The sequence below is a fragment of the Pieris brassicae genome, chromosome 1 (assembly GCF_905147105.1).
Source record: "Pieris brassicae chromosome 1, ilPieBrab1.1, whole genome shotgun sequence".
Classification (NCBI taxonomy): Eukaryota; Metazoa; Arthropoda; class Insecta; order Lepidoptera; family Pieridae; genus Pieris; species Pieris brassicae.
Window position 1 is genome coordinate 8,314,489 of NC_059665.1, and position 22,690 is coordinate 8,337,178.

General features: G+C 32.0%; 2 protein-coding genes across 5 annotated transcripts in view; one reads left to right on the forward strand and one right to left on the reverse strand.

Annotated features, from left to right (window-relative positions):
• LOC123716199 lies at positions 1–17,680 on the reverse strand. Of its 3 annotated transcripts, none has more exons than XM_045671832.1 (18): positions 17,624–17,680; positions 15,018–15,156; positions 12,867–13,014; positions 12,352–12,521; positions 11,328–11,467; positions 9,588–9,732; positions 9,227–9,391; positions 8,459–8,583; positions 7,865–7,941; positions 7,462–7,549; positions 7,157–7,225; positions 5,984–6,039; positions 4,535–4,591; positions 3,849–3,921; positions 2,702–2,831; positions 1,232–1,444; positions 468–585; positions 1–122 (listed from the first exon to the last, which is right to left on the reverse strand). In XM_045671832.1, exons 2-18 carry the CDS (start codon positions 15,154–15,156, stop codon positions 20–22), a joined length of 2,016 nt encoding a protein of 671 aa, XP_045527788.1. In that variant the 5' UTR covers positions 17,624–17,680; the 3' UTR covers positions 1–19. The 3 variants fall into 3 exon arrangements, 2 of the variants coding, with proteins under 2 accessions (XP_045527788.1, XP_045527779.1); XM_045671823.1 differs by lacking the exon at positions 17,624–17,680 and adding an exon at positions 15,254–15,389; XR_006754526.1 differs by lacking the exons at positions 1–122; positions 468–585; positions 1,232–1,444; positions 17,624–17,680 and adding exons at positions 3,481–3,620; positions 15,254–15,389 and having other exon boundaries at positions 2,707–2,831.
• The window catches only part of LOC123716186, a 12,603-nt gene continuing 5,704 nt past the window's right edge, over positions 15,792–22,690 (forward strand). The window contains exons 1-4 of one of the 2 annotated variants that reach the window (XM_045671800.1): positions 15,792–15,982; positions 17,908–18,128; positions 18,321–19,877; positions 19,950–22,411. In XM_045671800.1, coding sequence (XP_045527756.1) covers positions 17,910–18,128; positions 18,321–19,877; positions 19,950–22,411 — 4,238 coding nt within the window. In that variant the 5' untranslated portion in view covers positions 15,792–15,982; positions 17,908–17,909. The remainder of the gene's footprint in view (positions 15,983–17,907; positions 18,129–18,320; positions 19,878–19,949; positions 22,412–22,690) is intronic. The other variant, XM_045671808.1, reaches the window with a different exon arrangement.

The following is a 22,690-nucleotide window of genomic DNA, read 5'->3' on the forward strand; positions in this document are numbered from 1 at the left end:
TACACATATTCGTTTATTTTTAACGTATGTTAGCTTGGAATATCTCGCATAAACTGGGATTTTGTTTTAGTATTTTTGTTATGTTTCGTAGTCTGTCCTTGGCGAAGGTTTCTGTCGGGGATCTGGAAGAATATAAAGAGTTTTTATTGAAAATAAACACTCAACACACAACACAACACAATATTTAACACTAAAATATATTTAGAGCGAATGCAAACGGTTATCGATAATTCGTTTCGTAATAAATATCGTTTATTTTTCTTAAATCACCAATTTCTGTATGAATGAGATCAGCTCACGCTTTGTCACGTGACCATACAAATTCATTTGGCCCCAATAAATCTATTGCATTGCATTTTTTAGATAAAGTACCATCATAGACTAAGCAGAATTTCACAAACACGAAAGAGTCCTTTTGTTAAGATAGTGCAATTAGATTTTATCAATAAAAAAGTTAGTATAATTACGTTTTGACTTCATGTTCCTGACCAATAACTCCAAAACGATTAAAATCGACGTCGTTTCGAAAGAAGCATTGCTGGTTGATGTTTTCCAACTTTTCTTTTAGAGGAATCAAGTCAGTTACTAAAAAAAATGTTACGATTATTTACTTTAATAATACGACTAAAAGGATAAGACATACACATCGCATACAACAGGACATTAAAATAAATTTGAAATAAATACCTATGTTACTCAGAGATAACGTAATATTGTGATGGTAAAAGAATTTTGAAATCGGCCAAGTAGTTTTGTTTTAAACAAAAATACAAATCTTACCACTTTAAATCATTACTATAGAATAAGGATTAAATTATATTTTCCTATAAATTTAGCTATTTTTTAAATATGAAGACACCATTTTATGATTTAGATTCAGATGCAATAGACTAGGCGTAAATGCCATCTCTAATCAGGTCCTATTCTGCTTCCTAACCCCTTAATTTTAATACTCTTACACTGTCTTTTTGAACGACTTCATAAAATCTAAAAAGGTTTGTCCATTCGGCAGCTATTTCTTTTGTGAACACAACAGACAAAGCACTTATGTTAACAAGTATAGACACCGATTAATCCTTTTACAATAGTGTAATGTTTGAATTGAAATAAACATCAGGTGATAGTCTAATTAGGAACATGATGATGGTGGTAATAGAATGTTTTACAAACTCAGAATTAAGTGGTACGAAAACTGAAAAAGGTTACCTAGTTTGACATTAGTTTTTAATACCTTTAAAAACTCGTTCAATACTAGACACATCAGAAACACTCTCAATGCCACAAGTACAGGGGGGCAAAGATACGGATGTATTTGAGGTCTGTACAGCAACGCCATCTATTGTCTGCGGCCATTCACTAAGCGGACTCTCCTCTAGCATATAGAAGTCGACCTTTTCCCTTTTCTTCTTCTCTTCTATTCTCTGCTTCAAGATTTCCAGTTGTTCTGTTGTTTTGATATAAATTAGTTACTCAGAAAGGGTTTCGTATTTACTAAAGCGCTCGTCATCTTTCAGGGCATAAACAGAGAATAAGAGTATTACAGTGTAAAATCTATTTCATGCAGTTTCCCCTCCCAACTCCCTAAATTGTTTTAATTTACCTTTGGCCGGTTTGCATTGTTACCCAATCATGCATTCTATGTAGCAATACACCCACTCAAAATAATGACTACAAAAATTCCTTTATTGATTAAAGTACTGGCTATAGCGAGTAATGAAACTTATTAAGTTGTACTACGTTGAAAATAGAAGAAAAAACAAACGATAGAAAACACCTTTTGTTTTTTTAGAAACCGATTTGCCCTGACTATCGGCATCATACGGAGATTCTAAATTCCTCGTTGTTTTACATCAGCCACAGGACGTGTTGAAAGCTTACTTTTATGTATCATATAGGTACAATGTAGAAAATATGTTATGGCATTTTTTTCTAATGCAAGGCTAATATGCATATTTTCGTAAAAGTACAAGGATTATGTAAATAACTATAGTTCTTGTTTTCCCATACAAATTACTTGAGGTAAAATTCACCGATGAATTTGAAATCAATTTGAATTTGAACTTGCTGGTTCGGTAAGATGAAATGAATACCTACGACCTTATATAAATATTATCGAAAAGTTCACTTGTGTCATCATCAAATCATAAACAACAAAATAATAAAAGGTTACGAGTGTTTACTTTTTAAATGTAAAGAAGTGTATGCATAGTATGTATAGTTAAACAAGTGTTTGCTTTGTACATATATACTTTTTAATTTCAAAACTAAAGACTTTAGTCGTTGTAAAACATTTGTCATAATTATCAAGGACACGAAATTATCATGCTTCAAACTTTATAAGATATCATGACGGCCATGAATGCGCAGTCCCTTTTGCCTCGCTACATAGAGTTGAAAATGTAGTTCCGCCAAATCAATTAATTCACTATGGGGCATTTCTTACTAAGGAAGATCCACTTATTAACTTTAAGGTAATTCGAAGAAAACTATAGTGTATATCGGAAACCTTGAAAACTTAAACAAAAGCAAACAACGCTACATAAGAACTGGCGATTCTGTCATTGCAAAAAGGGCCTTAACTCCAACAGAAAAGGTTATTTCTTCTATAAAATATTTTTTAATGGGATTTATGATGGCCAACTCGATGAATGCTAAACCTTTCCGGATTTTTAAACAATTGAAATGGGCAAATATGTCTTACCTGGAGAACAGGGCTCGTACTCATCAAACGTTTGTTCGTATTGGGTGAAGGGACTGGCTTGCATATAAGGAGGTAGCGTGCGTATGAATGAGTCCATTTTCATTGCCTGACATTCTTTCATCGGACATGACTGTTTGATATATTATTAGATATACATTACGAAATCGTTCCTTAGATTTTTTAAAGAAAAGTACCTGAACAAGCCACTTAGCCAAATCTGGCATGACTAATTCTTGCTATTACCATAGAGATTTTGGGCTAACTCACGAACACAAAAGTTGTATAAGCCTCAATTGTTGTTGTCAGATACTTTTGTTTGCTTTTGTTGCGTTTATTGTAATATATATGCAAAATCAAATTAAAATGTATTTAATCATTTTAGTTACTAATAAACGACAATATTCAAAAAGTAAGATTGACATTTACTACCAAATCAAGAGCATAGAGCCGGAGAGATTTATATGACGGTATCATGATGTGTAAAGCTAATACTAGGGGGGATTTTTCGCGCGTTAGAAAATTAGGGGGGAAATATTATAAACCTTGCACCATGGAATGTGGGGTACATTACCCTTAGTATAGTGGGGAGTGCTTTATTCATTATCAATGCTTTTAGCTACATCACTCTAAGAAAACCGTCAGATTAAACGTTTTTCGTAATCCTAATCGCGTTCGAGTATTTTGTTGTGATGTTCCTTTACAACTTTGTCGCCCACTAAGACATAGCGCGTATAACACTATAAAGTATGACTGTCTCAAGTATTTCCAGCTTTTTTTACCATTTTTGAAAATTTGTACACGTTCTGCCCCCACTAAAATGGATAACTCTAAATAATTTTCACAATCCAATAGGTCCCCATGACTTAAGTAACTGCAATTAGCATCCCGGGCTCCCGTACTATAACTTACTTAATGAATTCTGGAATTTTTAAATACAAGCGTCAGAAGTTTATATAATATAACAAACTTAAAATATTTTAAAAATTACTTCGGAATGGACAAAATGGCTTAGGCACATTTAAATCTATTTATCACAGAACGATTACGAATTGTAAAACATATTTACAATAGCATGATTTACAATTATGTTTCGATCCTAGCGATATTTATCTGTTTATATTTATATATCTTAACTTGTGAATTATACCTTTTCGTAGTGGATTCTGTCATGATCAGGAACATGTGAAGGTATCACACTCAAACTGTCGTTGTGCAAACTCCTAAAAAAAACTTTAATCTGTGAAAAAACTTTTTTAAACAACTATACAACTAAATATCTACCAACACGAAGTTTAAATTTTATAATAATTTCTCGTAACAATTTTTACTTGAGCGTCTTATGTTTCGGCGACATGTAAAGACGACAATAGATATCTTTTATTTACTCAAAGTAGGTATAAAGAGACCCTAATCCCTCAGGTAGCGAACGAATAAGTGAGTTTGACACAGTTTAAGATCCATTGATGGGTAGGTCCGTCTGCAAAACTTAAATGATTATTTCAAGCGAGCAAAATAATAATAGATATTTTAGCAATTCACAAATCGAATAATGTTATTATTGGTATATATAGTACAGTATATCTCATTTTTTGATCCAATTTTAATTTGTTGAGTTACTTTGATGTAAGGAAACTAAAAACCGAACAAGTAAAAAATAATGAGTCAGTATAAATTAATAAAGTTTAAAAACTTCTATAAAAAATGTGAATTTCTTACATTATCCTAGTCGAAGCGTTAGAAACGTCGAGTATTGTAAATAATATAATAAAATATAGTTTTTTACGGAATATAATTTATAACACTAAATGTAAGGAACAATGCAGGTTAACATACCCAAGTGCAGATAATGATTCATCCGCCACTTCGTCATCTTCTAATTTGTAAGCGTCTCTATAAAGATATATTATGTTACTCAAACCTCAGAAAGAATAGACAATGTTGGCTTCAACAGATTAAGTAATTCTGTTAATATTAGAGCTTACATATGAAATTGGCGTTTTGTCGTACTGACCACTTTGACCTTAAATACCTCCTCTTTGGTTAGGAATTTCAAATTCAAATTTGTACAGCTATTTACTCATGTATTTGTGCTTCGATGACCGTCATTAATTTGTTTTTTTCTGTTTGCGTCACTCATTTTACAAAATGGAAAACTTAAAGTATCTCATTATTTACGAGTACGAGTTCCGCCATGGCACTAGTGCTGCGGAAACGACTCGAAGGGTGAATGATGTGTATTGCGGTCATGTTGCAAAAGAAAACACAGTTCGTTTTTGGTTCCAACGTTTTCGTTCTGGAAATTTCGACCTGCAGAACAAGCCCCGTGGACGGCCTGAGACCCAAGTTGATAATGAAGTATTGAAGGCTATTGTGGAAGCGGATCCATCGCAAACCACGTCCGAGTTAGCTGCAGGCTGCGGTGTTAGTGATAAAACTGTTTTAATTCACTTGAAGCAAATTGGGAAGATTAAAAAGCTTGAAAGGTGGGTACCTCACGAATTGAATGAAGCAAACCGGCAAACGCTGCTTTACATTACTGAACCGGCACAATAATGAAGGTATTTTAAACCGAATCATTACCTGTGATGAAAAATGGATTCTTTATGATAATCGGAAGCGCTCAGCGCAAAGCGAAAATTAACCCCAAAATAGTTACTTGTAAGCGTTTGGTGGACTAGTGCCGGTATTGTTCATTATAGTTTTCTCAAATCTGGCCAGACTATTACGGCTGATGTCTATTGGCAGCAATTGCAAACCATGATGGAAAAGATAGCGGCTAAACAACCTAGGCTGGTCAATCGCTCCACGCCACTGCTACTTCACGACAACGCTAGACCACACACTGCACAACAGACGGCTACCAAATTATAAGAGCTTCAATTGGAATGTCTAAGACATCCTCCGTACTCCCCGGACCTTGCTCCAACAGATTACCATTTTTTTTAAATTTGGACAACTTCTTGCAAGGGAAAAAATTTAACTCTGATGATTCTAACTTCACAGAAAATCTAACTTCACAGATTTTATTGATTCCCGTCCGACTGGTTTTTTTAATAAAGGGATCAATGAACTACCTATGAGATGCAAAAGTGCATAGAAAACAATAGTTCATACTTTGATTAATTAAATAATTATATATAAAAATATTCGACTTTTTGTTCCTACCATACAAAACGCCAATTTCATATGTAAGGACCTATAGGATATAGACATACCCGTTCTTGTAACTATGTAACAGTACTTAGAAATCACAGAATTAACAATACAAAGATTTAAACTTACGGTGGTGGGACATCCTCGTCTTCAATATCCTCTATCACATCATTGAAGAGAGAATCCTAGAATTATAATTTCTCAAATATATTAACTACATTCAATAAAAATCTATACGATCTATACACTCTTGACAAATGTATCGTTAAATACTGCTTATATAGAAAACAGTTTTGAAGTTATATTTCTTTTGGCGCATTAGGGAAAAATGGTGAGAGTAAATTTTTACGATGCGCGCGCATGTCGTCACTAAAAACCGACACCCTGGAGTAAGCTGTAGTCAACATTTTATTTTGTGATGCTTAAATAATCTTAATTTAACTAGATTATGTTTTTCAAACTTTCAATGTATTATTTTTTTTTTCTATTGTTAGTGTCGTATTTTCTATAAACGTAGAATATAATTTTATTGTGTACGTAAGTACACACACGTTTTTTTTTAAATTTTAAAACAAGTTTTAGTACATATTGTACTAGCTGTGTAAGGTCCACAGAAGGGTGGGCTATATATTTAAAGAAGAATGCCCACATGAGATATGCAATTTATTAAAATATATGTAGCTACACGAAAAAATATATATACATGTATTCGTATATATTATCAATTTATATTAAAACAATCAACATTCTTAATTTGTTTCGTATTAATTCAAGTAAAATTAAAAATACAAGTATGTGCATAGGTACGACAAGTACAGCCTCAATATTTTATTAATAGGCAAGACGTATGTGAATATATTCGCAGAAAAACAATGATGCTGAGCAATACCTACAACTCAAATGGAGATGGGTACGAAGATGACAAGCAATCGAATTGACTGGCCCAAAAGAAAAACGAAACAAGGGCAAACTAAAAGAGAGCTGAGCCGACGAGATCGAAACGGTAAAAATTGTATGAACGGTTGGTAGAAGTTGGAGAAGCCATCTCTAGCATCTTAGAAAATAATAGTAAAAAAAAATATTTATATCATTTTTTGTTAAATGTATGTCAATAAGATGTGGATGATTAAACGCTTATTATTATGATTATAAGACGTATGTAAGATGAAAGAACGTTCAGAGATAAATACATAATACACCACAAAACTATCAATTCAAACCAGTTCCTAAAAATAGCTCGTTTAAACAAACTGGTGAGATTTATAATATTCGACGCTTTGACTGTAAAAGAGGCAAACTTACGATTCTCTTCCCTACATTTAAGACGACCTTCTGCGCCCCTGCATCCGCTGATTGCCTTTGCTTTTCGCGCTGTAAAAAAGTAAATTACAAATGTCAAACAAAAATGGGTTTGTAAATAATACATATTTAGTTTAGATTAATGTGTGATTTTGTGTTTTAATTGTCATCACATTGAATACCACTGGAGCTTAATCTCAGACAAATATTCGTTCATATTTCCTACCATAATCGTCCAGGTTTTGTATATAGTTGATTGTACTTGTAAACATATGATGTTAACTAAATATGGGTAACATTTAACTTACCAATTTCGTGGTAGATGCAATTTCCATCGAGTCCCTCGCTCCAAGCAGAGTTGATTTTGTAGCAGCCTTCGGAACTACACTAGATGTACTGAAAATATAGGACCATATAGTATATAAATAAAATCATTTTACGAATCAATCTTTGGTCTATATGGAAAAAATTTAAACTTAAAAATACTCATAGATACACGACACGAACAAATCAAGTTGGTCACGTGACTACCTATGGAGAATCCTATTCTTAAAAAGTGCAATAAATACTTCTTTTATAAGGGTTATATCGTATAAAGTCTTTTATTTAGGCCATAGATAATGTTATATATAAGGTAGTTTAAGGGGATTCACTTAATAGAGAAATGTAAGAGTTTATAGCGTAAAAACATGACTATTTAAATTTTCTTACATAATTTTAAGTATAGATCCCATGGTTCCTCTTATATCGATACTCGCTTTGGTAATTCGTTTTTGACTCGTATCGGACTGTAATATAGGAGTATTTCACTAACTTTGAACTGGACGCATTGATACAAACCGTGCAATGTGGCCCTAGCGGCTTTAGCTTGCGACTCATCCCTGAGGTCGTAGATTCGATCCCCGGCAGTGACCTAATGCACTTATAGTCTATGTCTATCTAAAGCTGCCCGTTGGGCGAAGAAAAAAACGTGAGGACACCACAGGCGGTCTCCTGCCCGTTTGCATCTTGTTACATCCAGCATCTCTTATCCAAAAATCGACAATATGTGTCATTCTGCCTGACACACTAGGCTGAACACCTACTTGTCTATGAAATAAAAATAACCAAAGACACATAAAATTTGAGGCCAAATATAGGTTGTAGCGCTGCCGCATTATTATTATTATTCTTACAAACAGATTAATAACTTGTTTGACTATGTTTGACTTGTTTTAACTATGTTTTCAAATAAAGATATTGAAACAGTTATTATCATATCAGTTTACATCATGAAATATAAAATGATAAGAATAGAATTCATACTCCTTTAAGAGACTGTTTATCTGTTTGCCGACATTCCCATTGTTCTTTGGATTGATGCTTCAAAAATTCATCTTTAATTATATCCAAGTTTGGACAATTTGAACTGTGAAACATTTCATGGAAAACTGCAAAGAAACTAATACTCAAAGACAAGAATTGGTACAGAGAAAAGAGAAATAACAAATATGAAATTTACTTTCTTTTTGACATCAACTACACAAATAAGTATAAAATATATATATTTATGTCTATAAAATATGTGAGTATTTAAAAACTGGCTAGTTCCGTTTTCATATTGATTAATGCGTTTAAAAATGCATGCAACACGGATTCGCACGAGAAGCTTGAAAAATGATATACCTAAACCTCTTGAATAAATGGCCGAACCCGCAGCCAGGTAAATGTGGAAAACGTATTTATATAATATAAACATTAGACATACTGACTTTTTTGTAAACATTATCAAATTCTAGAACTCGATTAAACATCTCTCGTTATAACGTGCGTTCATTACGTAACGTTTTCCAAAAATGGTCGACCCGCTTTTTCCCCAACTTACTTTATAACTGGTAAACTACCCTAATTTACAGCCTATGACACTTGCAAGTAACGTAGCTCTCTGTGTGTAAAGGATTTTTTTAAATCGGTTCATTAGATCTGGATCTACTCTCGAGATAACTCCCTATAACTTCACAAACTATAGATCTGATTAGTATAAATATGTACCAAGAACAATAGGCATACATACTAATGGTTAAAACAATTTACCGTATTCTTTCCATTTCTTTGGTGCAGTTTTAGCGGCCTTAACAGACTTTAGAACCTCTCTACGTTCTGGTGGATTAAAATCAGCCATGTCACCGAATATTATGAAGGGAGGATCATCACCTTCTATCATTTCCCACCAATTCTTTTCTTGGCTTATTTTAGTTTCTGTAGAGAAACTTCTATTAAGAAGAATAGAAAGAATATCAACTGGAAAGCTGTGTTAGACCCAAAAATTGATCCAAGCATGTCAGGCTAACAAGCCAAAGCCTTCAAAAAAATGATAACATGGAATATAGACCATCGTAAAGTGTGTTAGTAATTTTTACGAAATAACAACATAAAGGAAAACTTGAATACGGACCTTGTTTAACCTCGTAACAATCGCAAGGGTCCTCTTTCGGGTCATCCTTTATAGGCGCTGTGGTCTTCATCAGGGCAGGGATGTCAAAGAAATACTGGTTTGTTTCAGGAGTCCCACCAGCGTAGTGGTATATGAAACCTAGGAACTAAGACAGACACGAATAAACGCAGGGTTTTTTTACTATTGATTTGGACAACTACATATTTCATTATTTTTTACTGCCCAATATTGTATGTAAATAATGAAATAAATTTGTGTTAAAGAGTGAAGTCATAAAAGCAAAACAACAAAACTTTTCAAAGGGATAACGTTGCCAGTACCTTCGGAACCTTGACTCTGTTTAATTATAGATTTTAGCTATTATATTTTTAAGGTTTTAAGTTCATCATCATTGTTCTAGTAAATATTTTTATTTTCTTAAATAAACATATTATTTATTAATAAAATTTATAAAATAAATGAATCAATAATCTTTTTAGGTCTGGGCCTCAGATTCATATATATGTTTCATAATATTTTGTTATTCTAATAGGCAAATAGGTGATCAGCTTTCTGTGCCTGACGCACGCCGTTGACTTTTTGGGTCTAAGGCCGGTTTCCTCACGATATTTTCCTTCACCGCGCGAGCGAATGTTAAATGCGCACATAGAAAGAAAGTCCATTGGTGCACAGCCGGAGTCTAGCCTACGACCTCAGGGATGAGAGTCGCACGCTGAAGGCCAATACTGCTATTAATTACAATAATATATTTAGAACTTCTAATTACGTTAATTACTGACTGCTTTCAAATCTAAAATATACCTACAAACAAAATTAATAAATACGTTGAAGGTTATCGCATAGTTTCATCGCGAACAAATCTATTTTTATTTTAAAGCATTTACATGATCTACACATAAACATTTTAGGCATATTCTTTTTTGAATAAATAAAAAAAATAGTTATTATTTTAAATTATAAGGCAAGGTCCCTTTATAGCATGGGCGAGAATTTAGACCATAAATTTGACACCAATTCTAAATAACTCAACTTATTATTATGACATTATTTTAATGTTCTTATTATTTGACATTATGAAAATTAATATGACATTTGCCTGTGTGGATTTTTATAATTAATCGATCTAAATGTACTACTTTCTTTGCAAATATCGATTTATAAAAAAGTCATTAGTTGCACGTAAGCCTAAGTTAAAAACTGGTCTGCGTAACAAAGTGTAGCAACAAATGTAAATAAAACTTTCCCTTCTGGGAATCCAGGTAGTGTCATAAACAGCGCAAAAATATTTCTCAGATTTTGTTAAGCCGATGCAGTCGTAAGCTCAAAAAACACCGACCATACCTTCGTAGAAACTCATTAGGTTCTATTGTTTATACCGCCTTAATGGGTTCTATTGTTTATGTGAATATATACATTTTTTACCTGATATTGTAGTATTACAATTTACTACTTACCGGGAATTTATATGGTTTTATCTTTATAGTATGCAGTAAGGGATTTCGTAATTATTTCCGTTAATCGTAGTAATTTATATTCTTAAAAATCCTAATAATAAGTGTATTAATGGTTTTATAAAAATCCTATAATCGTGAATGCTCCTTTGAGTTTTTAAATTTTCAATGAAAAAAATATTTATTATTTTATTATATAACATATATTTTTATATCCATATAAAAGGTCCTGTTATATAGTACTATACTACTATTAAAAATTATACCATTTGAAATGGGGTTATTATACCTCCTTTATAACTTTATCCATTTTCTCCTTCCACTCCTGCTCAACTCTTGCAGCAGTTTTATACCCGCGTGACAAATTTAATATTAATTCCTGACTTTCAGTCAAGATATGCTGTAGCCCCGTTATGTAGGTTGTGTAATCTAATGACAAAAACCCATGATAAAATCCTGCCATAAAGCTTACCTCAAAAATTTAATATTAATTTAAAGTTGGGCGATTTCGTTTATAAAGAAGTTTTTAATTATTAATAGTCAACAAATAATCTTCACACAAACTCTGATTTCAAAATTATATTTCTCAAAAGTATATTCTCAGGGGTACTACTTACTTCTTTAAACATTTAATTGGTTCTCTATAGTGTATACATGTAAGCGGAGACTGAAAGCTTCAGCCTTTAAACGGAGTTTTAATTATAATAATTATTTAAAAAACAATTTTATTCTAATTCAAAAACCTAATGATTTTAATATAAAGATAAATATATAAAAAAACTATGCCATAGGATCAGCGGCCCTGATTTGCTTGAAAATGCATTACAGGTATTGAATAAACCAAGTGTAATAGAAATAAAAAAATCTATTCCATTTTTGAAGTGTAACTTCTTTATCGGCGTCGGCGTTTACCGTCACGTTTTTCCGTTACGCGCCATCTTTTTCTTGTGCCTACCACGGTTGATTCGAACAGATGCCATCAATAACAAAAATATTTAATAATGATAGTAATAAGTATATTACAATTAATGATATTCTGTAATAATCTCAGTAGTAATAAGGTAAAATGAAATAATTGTATTATTTGTATTGACAATGTCTATGACAATAAAAGCCTTTCGTTAAATTTTATCTGATTTAAATTTAACCAATTTCTGTAAAGTTGCATATAGTAGATTATTTTTCGAAAAATAAGGTTTAAAGAAGTTTTACTTACACGCACATATTTTTTTTATACTATGTTCCTTCTGCTTAATTTATAACGTAAGGCGCTAATATTTATACGATTTAAGTGTGAAAAGAAAAAAAAATACCTTCCACAAGCCTTAATAGCTGAAGCTTGCTTTTCCGTCTTTCAGAACACAGGACGAACATCAAACCAGCTAAGTTCTTGCACTCCAACTGCGTCTGCAGCGCTGACACCTTCTCCTTCCTCTCTCTGTGAGCTTCCCTCATCATATGCGCGGTTCTTATTTGTTCATTCCTGAAAATAACTGCTCATGAGGTCTGTTTTATAATAGAGTATATTATTTACTTTATATTGTATATTATTAGTTTCATTACTCGAAACGATGACAAAATAAAAAAAAGATTTTGTAAGTTAGTGATCCGTCTGTTCTGTGCTTGACACACGCCGGCTGATGATCATGATTTCCTTCGCAGTAAGAGCGAGTGTTAAATGCGCATATCGATATACAAGTCAATTGGTGCTCAACCGGGATTCAAACCTACGACCTCAAGGAGAACTCGCTCAAGCCACTGCAATACCAACTGCAATGCTTTTAATTTAACTGTAAAAGGGGTTTCAGGGAGGTAAAGGAATACTTACTGTAAAATGTAGTCAAATCTCTCTTTCATCATTTTAATTTCTTTCTCTATTCGAGATTGAAATTGTGCGGTGAGAGCATCTTCTTTCTCTTTCAGAAGTTTTTCTATTTCCTGTGTACGTCTCTTCGCTTCTTCGGGACTGAGTCGGTCTTAAACACGGAATGTGATACATTATTAAATCTAGGAAAACGGATTAAGTGAACGTAGTAACTTTTTTCTGAAAAAGACGATTGTTTTTGATTTTTTATTGTAGATACCTACACAATGTTTTAATAGTTTATTGTATCGTTTTCTCAGCCATAGTCTAATTTAAATTTCACGATGTGAAAGTAATAACACAAATGAAACTATTTTTGTATGCATTTGTCGCGCTCCTAAACAAGGCTGCGGTAAAAAAGTGTTTTCTTTCAATGTGTAAAAGCTATGTTAACAAAAGACAATACTAACTGCTATGGTTACATTAATACAGACCAGTGGTTTTCAATGTTACATATCATGACTTTATTATATTATTCTGTAAAATAAATGTATTTAAAAAAGATTCACATTGTTTAATATCGAAGAACTAATGGGTAAAACAGTCACTAGGTATTTACACAGACTATCTATCAATTGTGTTCAACCTACATCTTACAAGTGAAAGCCCTTTAATACACAATTTTTATCATGAGCGAATTGTCAATAAAAGTAAGTCTGTAAGCTCATTAAAAACAGTCGAAGTCGATTGAGCATTCTGATAAACAGTCAATGAAGACATTCCAAGGTGCATATAATCACAACAAAATCAGTAAAATTGTTTAAAAAATAATTACAAATAAAAGTGTTAAGTACCCTTACATTCCCGAGTATGAAAAAACTATTACACAAGGTCAAAGCTGAAAAATGAGTTTTTCGCGATATTCAGCAAAACTGTAAGTTTTATCATTAAGTACCCCAGACAAAAAATTTAGAACATAATATTGTATTAATAAAAAAAACCATACACGGGAATGATGGGGAAATTAACAATTTTCTTTATTATGTTTTGAATTTTTTTATTGATTTTCACCTTGTTGTGATTATATGCACCTTCCACCCTCAGTTTTTGGTCTAGATCAGCAGTTCTATAGTTGCTTAGAAAAATCGACTTTAAAATCGATTTTCATTCAGTTTTTATAATTTGATTTTAGCGTTGGCACATTATAATTGAATTTAATTGTTCTTGTATATACTATCAGTGTGCCCAGCATTGGCTAGCTTAAATAAGTAAACAACTAGGCTTTCGATATAAATACAAAGCCTGGTTGTAGTAAGTACTGTTTTAGCCTTTGCAAATGGTATATACTGCCTTCTTATAATTGCGATTTTTCAAGCCATGTACTTAATTCGTGTATGCGGTGTTGTTAGTTATTTCGACTACGTATTTGCGTGTTGTTCCCACGATAATGTAAGTGCGTGCTATTATTTCACCATACCTCCTGCTGATAGAGGACAAATCTTTGTTTTTAATTTATTTTATTATTATTAATTAACTTAGATGTCATGTGGAAGATGGTGTAATGGTTGCAGGTCTTCATTTAAAAGCATTTTATATACATATTTCTTTTTTTGAACATTGTTTTATCAATCAATTGGTTAACATTGTTAGATTTAAGTAATTGATATGCTATGCAATGAATGAACTAATTTGCAATTTATGTAACAAAGAACTCTGATATTTTACCTCGTAATCCAAGATTGAGATAGTTCTGGTAATTATCTCATAGAACTTGTAATTTCGAAGTACGAAACTTTACGTTTGAGCTTTGAAAAAAAGATTATTATCGTTTTAATGAGGATTAACGATTGGTTAATCCTAAAACTTACTAATACTTGTTAAGTATATTAGCAAAGACAACCAAAGTAAACTGTTTTACTTTATTGTCTTTGGTATTACTAATCTACTGCTTTATGTGAAACAAAGTTATGATACCACAATCTACAACTAATATAAGTATATAGTTTAATATAAGCGTGTAGAATTTGTAGTGTTGTGTTCAATATCTTGAAAGATACGACAGAAAAACAAAATGTGTCCTTACTTTACGTACTCAGGCGTAGATGTATAAACTATATTTTTTTATTATAAAAGCTTATTACAAGTACCAGCTACCTATAATATAAAAATATCTACCTTTACAAGGACATTGATTTGGGACGTCTTGTGGATCTTCTGGTTGTTCGTTGTTAATTACACTAGCGCTGTTTACGGGCGATGCTTGTTCTTCTTTGATGACTGCCAACGCGTCTGCGCTACCCCCACCTCGTGACATCTATTAATAATGGCATATAATTTATATACTGCACTTTTTCATAATGATAAATGTGGGCTTAAACTATATAGACAGAGGAAAAATTGAGATTTTATACCTGCAGATTTTGATCATACGTCATATATTAAAATCCGGGACTTCCAAACGTAGGTTACTTTATTCAATATAATAAACATCATTTTAACAACATCAATTTAAAAATAAAGATATTTCGGGATTATGCCGACGTAGCGGCTATTTTTTAGACTAAAACTTATAAACAATAGACAGAACAATTTGGAAATTTAAACAATAGAATGTTGTTTTGTCTCTGTCTATCTTATTCAAGGAGGGGCATTCTCTGAAACGGGATGTGGTAGACAATGACAGTTACTCAGGTAAAAACACCCTATGAAACAAAAGTAGTTAGTACTTTACCAGTGTAAATCTTTATTCCTTTGGGAAACGTAGCCGCGAAGAGACTACGTATTTACGTTGAATTAAATTAAATTTAAATTTGATTAAAGAGAGACGTCATTACTACGTAGAGCTTACAAGTCAAAACCCACGTGTCAAATATCATATTTGTCCGCTGTCAATGTTGAGTGAAGTGGCAACATTAAAATGAAAATTTTGATAGTTGTCGTGCGTGAAGTTTTAGCATGTGATGTTTTGTGAAAAGTGTTAATTTTTTAAGGAAAATATCAAAAATATGTGTATCGTGTAGTGTAGAAAAGTGTTAAAAAGGGTTCTGTGACTGTTACGGACTGTGTTTTATGTATAAACAGCATCAATTAATCCAAAGTAATATTATATGGATAAAGCCGTCACTTGAGGTGGTTATAAGGTTAGTGCTTTTTTCGTCTGTTGTTTTCTTAAAATAGATTTCTGGTCGGGTTGCAATGATGTTACAGATTTGTTTGTGTAACGCCTTCATGCGACTTGTTAGTTTTTACATAAGACCTTGAACTAGAAACTTTTATCAAGCATTTCGCTATCAAGGTTAGGATTCCGCGCATTTTGCCACTATATCTTTGTTTATTCTCTTTTTAAACTGATTCTTTCCATTTAATAACGATCTATATTTACTTAAAATGTTACTTTAGCAATATGTTTAGTTGTTATAAAATAGTTAATACGTAAACATCCTTTTAGCGCAAAAATTAATCGAACCTAACCTAGCATTGGTGAGTGACTTTTTGCTGTATTTTTTGCACCGGTCAAAATTACCGTTAACTGAAGCGAAAGCTTAAGACCCCGCTGTTGAAATAATTAAGGCTAAATGTTCTAGGATCATGTGATCATTTAACCTGTTTTTAGATTATGACAGAAAATTCAACTCCTATCTTATACTGACAGTATCATGATTAAACTAGTTATTACCTTTTTGATAACACATTTAAACCTTAAATTTGCATCATCTTTGACTGCAAATTGCAAATTGCATTGCTACTCATTACCTCTAGCCTTTTATTTTTAGTTTATCAAAGTTTAATCTTTTTTGTTATATTTACAAAAAAAATGTGAAAGCATACAAAAAAGGCAACTTTGTAATAATGTTTAGTAAATGATGAGGCGGTTAAGAACATTATTAGTTTCATGTTTTCAACATTTTATGAACACAATTTGACAGGTTATGTACTCAAAAAAAAAACAATAAATAAATATTTAGTATGTAGTAAATGTTTGTTAGTACAATAATACAAGAATTTCCATTATATCATAATATGTGTTATATCAATAAAGCCTTTTAAAATTTTAATAAATAATTAAATTTCTACTAATGACAACAAGAATATTAATTTAATCTTTTTTATGAATCTCTGCACTATCTTACATATTCATAGACACATTGGAAGGTACAACTTCTTTAGTAAACATATTACATTATCTGCTATAATGAAATGTTTCATTTGAGTTACAGTTACAGTATAGTCAGCGGGAGAAAAGTCCCTTCAGTTATGAAAGTAATGTAATAAATTCTCATTTTTATTTGTGTTATTATTAAAAAAGTAATACTTAATGTGTAGTATTCAATAAACTAAAGACAGGTTATCAAATAAGATTGAAAAAATGTTTTGGCTTAGTTTTGATCACATACCTGTTGTTTCAAATAGAAATTAATTCACAATACAAATGATACAACAAAAATAATTGGACCTCAAATGTTTAATAGTTTTTTTTTAAATTTATAGTGCTTTTTGTGTCATTTTAATTGTTCACATTAACTTTCTTTTAATATAAAAGGACCTGATGATTAAATAAGTCATCTTTAATTCGATAAATTATATTATTTTATGCTTGACTGAGGAAGTTAATAATTGCTCTAAACAATAAAAAAATTAATGCAGTCCAGCTTGATAACAATGTCTAGTAAATGTTCAAATTTCATTGAGTTTGTTTTGCTTACTTTAAACTAATTTCAGCAGTATAATTTTTTCTAAGACTTATATTTCATTCTTTTATATATTACATATTTAATACCTACCTTTCTATATTATATCTTTTGTGGTTCAATTGAAATTGTAATTATGTATCTTCTGCTGTTTTTTTTTCACGTTTTTTAATTTTTCTGTTTTGTTATTTACATCAGCTGATTGTGAAGTTACTGAGTGACAGTGACACTTCCTAAAACTAGATTTTGGAGTTTGTTGTGATTGCCAGTGATAACCTAATATCTTTCTTATTAAGTTTTTAAGTAACTATTAATATTTTTATATATTTCTATCTATTTACATATATATATATAAATATATTTTTTACTTGTTGCAGACATGGAGTCACATGTTTTAAATGTGTATCATCATGCTCGTTATCGCACAATAGATCATAAGATTATGCGTACAACAAGTGAGTCGCTATCATCAGAAGGTAGCTGTGACCAAAATAGTCCTGAATACTCACAGGATCAGGCATCCAGTCAACATGAGGAAAGTAATGAAGGAGGGTATTGGAACAGTCAAAACAGAAATTTGTGGAGCCAAAATCAGAAGGTATCTATTTGAATCAAATAAATATGAGAATTAGATTTATTTTATACAAAAAAATCCTATTATTAATTCTTTACTAAAATTTCTTTATGTACAGTATATTTTTATCATTAAAGCAGCGTCAAATGAATTTAATGAAAGTTAAAAAAAAATCCAAAAGACATACACATTACTAAGTTATATGAATTTTTTCAGATAAATATAACTAAAAGCCATGATTCAAGTATAGATGAGGAAGAAATTGATGTTCAAGAAGTATCCATAGATGAGAGAATTGATTCATCTGATAATGAGGCAGATTCAGCTGAAGATACCTCTCTTGTTGAAGGTGCAGATTATGATGTTATCCAGGTATTTGCTGTTGACCCAGATTTAGATTTGGAAGCTTCCTCTGAAGATGAAGAACAAGAACCAGAACAAGATGATGAAGAACTTGAAGATGAAGAAGAATACCTAAATTCGGATGATAAATCCAAGTACACAGAGACTGATAATTCCGTTTTGTACCAACAAAACCCCACAGATAATATATGTGAAGGTAGTTTAGACATTAATTTAGATACTTCTATAGTTTCAAATGTTGATGAATATTTTATAGAGGAGAAAGATATATTGGCTGTTAAAGATGAGCCTGTTGTTAAAGATGTTGATGAGTATTTCATTAAAAATGTCAAAGAACTTACACAACCTACTATTGACGAAGATTTCTTAATACCTGAGAAGTTGCCAGATGAATCAGACTTTCGGATACAAAAAAATGTCCCCAATGTTGAAGAATTTTTTGCAGTTGATCATAATGATGATAAAAGCGAAATTATTAAAGTAATTATTCCCGATCCAGAAACAGAAATAGAGCCAGAATTGCCTATTAATGAAACAGATCTTGCGGGCTTGCCTAATATTGAAGATTTAAAAAGATATCTGTTAGAAGATATGCCATATAACAAGTTGAAAAATGCTCAAAGATCATGCAGCGTACCTCATTCACCAATGCATAATCTTTGTTTAGATATAGATTCTAAAACTTGCTTAAGCTTTGAAGATTTGAATCTTGACTTATCTGATTTATCCTTTGACAACTGTAAAGACAAATCTAACAATAGCTCAAAAAGTGATGATATACCCCAAACTCTAACAGAAGAAGATGTAAATAGTTTTTTAATAACCTCTTCATGTGCTCCTAGTATAAAAAATCAAGATGATTTAAAGCTTCAAGATATGGAAATTGATAATAAACCTGTTGAATCCATAATGTCTGAAGACGATGATAATAAATCAGCTAAAATACCCCCTGTTGAGCCTAATGCAACTTATAAGAGCAGCTTAAACAAAATTCCAGCTATAATCCCAGCTACTATACAAGATCAACACCCTGAACTGAAAACTGGCAATGTAAAACAGGAGCCAATTCCTCACACAAAGTTAGCCAAGATTCCCTTAAAATCTAATTTAACAGTTTTCGATTTTTGTATTGAAAAAAATGTTAAAAAGGAAAGAGATGTAAAAAATGAAATTGATGATTTTGTGGATGTTGAGTCTTGTAATGATTCTGTTATCCCAGTGCTTGAGGCAAACAATTTAAATTCTCTATTAGAGCAATTTGAAGCTACCGAAAAATTAAATAAGAAGAAAGAAAAAATTGTTAAGTTAGAAACTACAGTTAAATCTAAACCAATAACAAGTTTAGCCAATGGAATGCGATTACAGGATGCTGGTGTCCAATTGAACAAAAACAAAATGCGGCAAATTTTGGTAAGTATCATTATCCCAGTTAAATTTTTATAACTGAATTGTAAGTGTAATTTTTACTTTAAATTATTACAGATGCCATCAACAATAAATACTACAACAAGAAGATCTCCAAGCCCTGTGCATTCAGATCATGACTACTGTACCACTAAAAAACGGCACAGCCTTCCGAACATAACAGGCGGTCGTAGTTTATTAAAACCTGAGGTCTTGTCTAGTAATAATAAGATCTTAAGTTCAAGGCACAGATCTTGTAAGAACAAGAAGATAGTGTATCATCAAAGTAGTGATGAAGAAAGTGAAAAGTGCAATGCTAGTAAGAAAAAAGTTGTAAACAATCGTGCTAGTGATGATGATAGTGACATTAAAAAGAAATGTAGTAGTAAAGAAACTTTAAAAGTAAATGCAAACATTAATTCACGTAAGAAAGTATCTCCCGTGCATTTTATTTCTAACTGTAGTGTGGATAAAGATAACGGTTCTGTGATGGTGAAAAATGCTTCTAAAGCAAGTGATACTGCAAGTAGTCAAAATTCTAATGGTAGTCTTAAATTAACTATTAAAAATAAGTGTGAAGTTATAATAAGACATTGTAATGCTAAGGAACTAGATAAAACAAAAAGTAGTATTGCTGAAAAATCTCTTGTTAATAATGATAGGGACAGTTTCGAGGAAACTAGATTAGAGAAATTCAAGCATGCTAGTGAAAAAAGTCATTGTGTTACTGAAAAAATTAAACAAGCTAATGAGAAAACGGATAGAGTTGCCGAGCAAGTCAAAAAAGAACATTCAAAGGCCGGCGATGATTTCTACGTTACTCTATTCAAAGATAAAAAAGATGTACAAGTACCTCAAAATGTAACGAAAAATACGGGAAAACGAATTCACGAAGACGTCGATAAAGTTTCACAGGAATCCACAAATGGAACTGAACATGAAATACAGCCGCAAAAAAAGAAAAAGCTTAATCTACAGGAATATAAATTACGCCGAGAAAATAATAATTCAAATCAAAGTTCGGCGCAAGTGAGTCCAGAAGCAATATTCCCAGAAATGCCAGGGAATATTAACTTGGATAAAGCAATTTCCACCAGTCCACAGGATATGCCGGCTGCTATTAAACCTGTAAGTGATGAGCATAATAATAAAGCTACTGTCAGTTCTGAGACTTCTAAAAAGATTTTCGACCCAATTCGTGAGGCGTCTAGAAAAATTCTTATGAACACTAAGAAATTAAAGGCCGAGGCTTTAAGAAAACGAGACGAAGATTTTATAATGAGTAAGATACCAAAAGTTGAAAACCTGGAATTACAACCATTAATTAGTGATGCAGAAATGCTTAAAATTGTTAGTATGTCTTCTAATCCAATTATTTCTATACCGATTCCGAAATCGAATGAATTTTTTCATCAGCCACCCAAAAACTATGATGAAATTATTGTGGTAAGTATGGGCACTAATACCGACGAAAAAGTTTTCAAGGTAACTGAAGCAATACCTGAAATAAAAAGACATAAACCACTGTCTCCAGCAAAAGAGAATAAGTCTACTATAAACTTTAAAATAAAGAAATCTGACAATATCCTAAAACACAATGTTTTCGAATCCATGAAAACTGAGCACAACCCTAAAGAAGATCAAACTGCTGACATAAAAATAGATGAAGAACGTTACAAAGGTATAGCAGCTACCTTAAAAAGTGTAGGAAAACAAGTCGACACAAAGATATCTAGTAATTCTCTCTTTGCAAGTATACAAGACGTCGTAATGAAAAAGGCTACAACTGTGCATAATACAAGCTCTCATCCAGACCACAAACAAAAATTAATTACACCAGTACACAAATTAGAATTTGTATACCCTAAACCTATTATTGTCCGGGACTATGATGAAAATGCAGACCATGGCGAGGACAAAATCATTCTTCATTTAGAAAAAGGAAGAACTAAACCCGAAACGCGTGTTGCGACAGTTCAAACCGCTTGTACTGAAGTATATAAACAACTCACACTTGAAGTGACTGAACAAAAAACACCAATAGATCAATCAATATCGCCACGAAAAAGGAACGATAGTGACATGTCAATGTCTAGTGAGGGCAGCCCTGAAAGGAAGCTTCCTGTATCAAAGACTGAAAATAAGCGTCAAGACTTAAAACGCGAAAAATCGCCGATAAAAGAAAAACGTTCACGTTCAAAAGATCGGCATGAAATGAAGTACAGACGCTCTAGATCACATTCTCGTGGACATCGGCGACACAGATCAAGAACTAGAACACGTTCAAGGTCCCGTGGACGATACAAGAGGTACAGGCGATCTGATTCACCGTATCGAAGAAAAAGACGTTCAAGGTCTCCTTATAGATCCCCGATGCGTCGAGAATATCGTTCAGTTCGTTCTGGATCGAGGTACGCAGAAACTAAAAGCTCAATTGCTAAGAAAAGTCCACAAAAGATCGAAAAAAAGACCAAATCACTTACACCACCAATTAGAAAACCAACTGTCTCTGAGAGTTCTGATACAACTACTTCTTCCAGGTAAAAATAATAATAATCAACGGAGTGTGCCATAATAATTAACCTCGCAACCATCTAAATTGAATGCTTCCTTTTATGGTTTGGTTTACCTGTGTGTCAGATCACATTCTTAGATTTTTTTAAATATTACAATATTACATTAAGCATTAAGAGGTTTACTAATAACAGTTTATTAACATTAATTATCTGTAGTTTAAAATCATTTTCGAAAAAAAAACAAAGATTAACTTTTATATGGTATATTTTTAAAGATGTCATCTCTTTACAAAAAAAGATTTA

Bases quoted from the DNA above. Each gene is read 5' to 3' on its own strand.
- LOC123716199 (XM_045671823.1), bottom strand. From the start codon at position 15,277: ATGACGTATGATCAAAATCTGCAG. The intron at 11,468-12,351 runs GTATTTTTTTTT...TTTTGTCATTAG, and splicing joins GCTATTAAGGCTTGTGGAAG to ATTACACAACCTACATAACG. The intron at 586-1,231 runs GTATTAAAAACT...CATTTTTTTTAG, and splicing joins TATTGAACGAGTTTTTAAAG to TAACTGACTTGATTCCTCTA.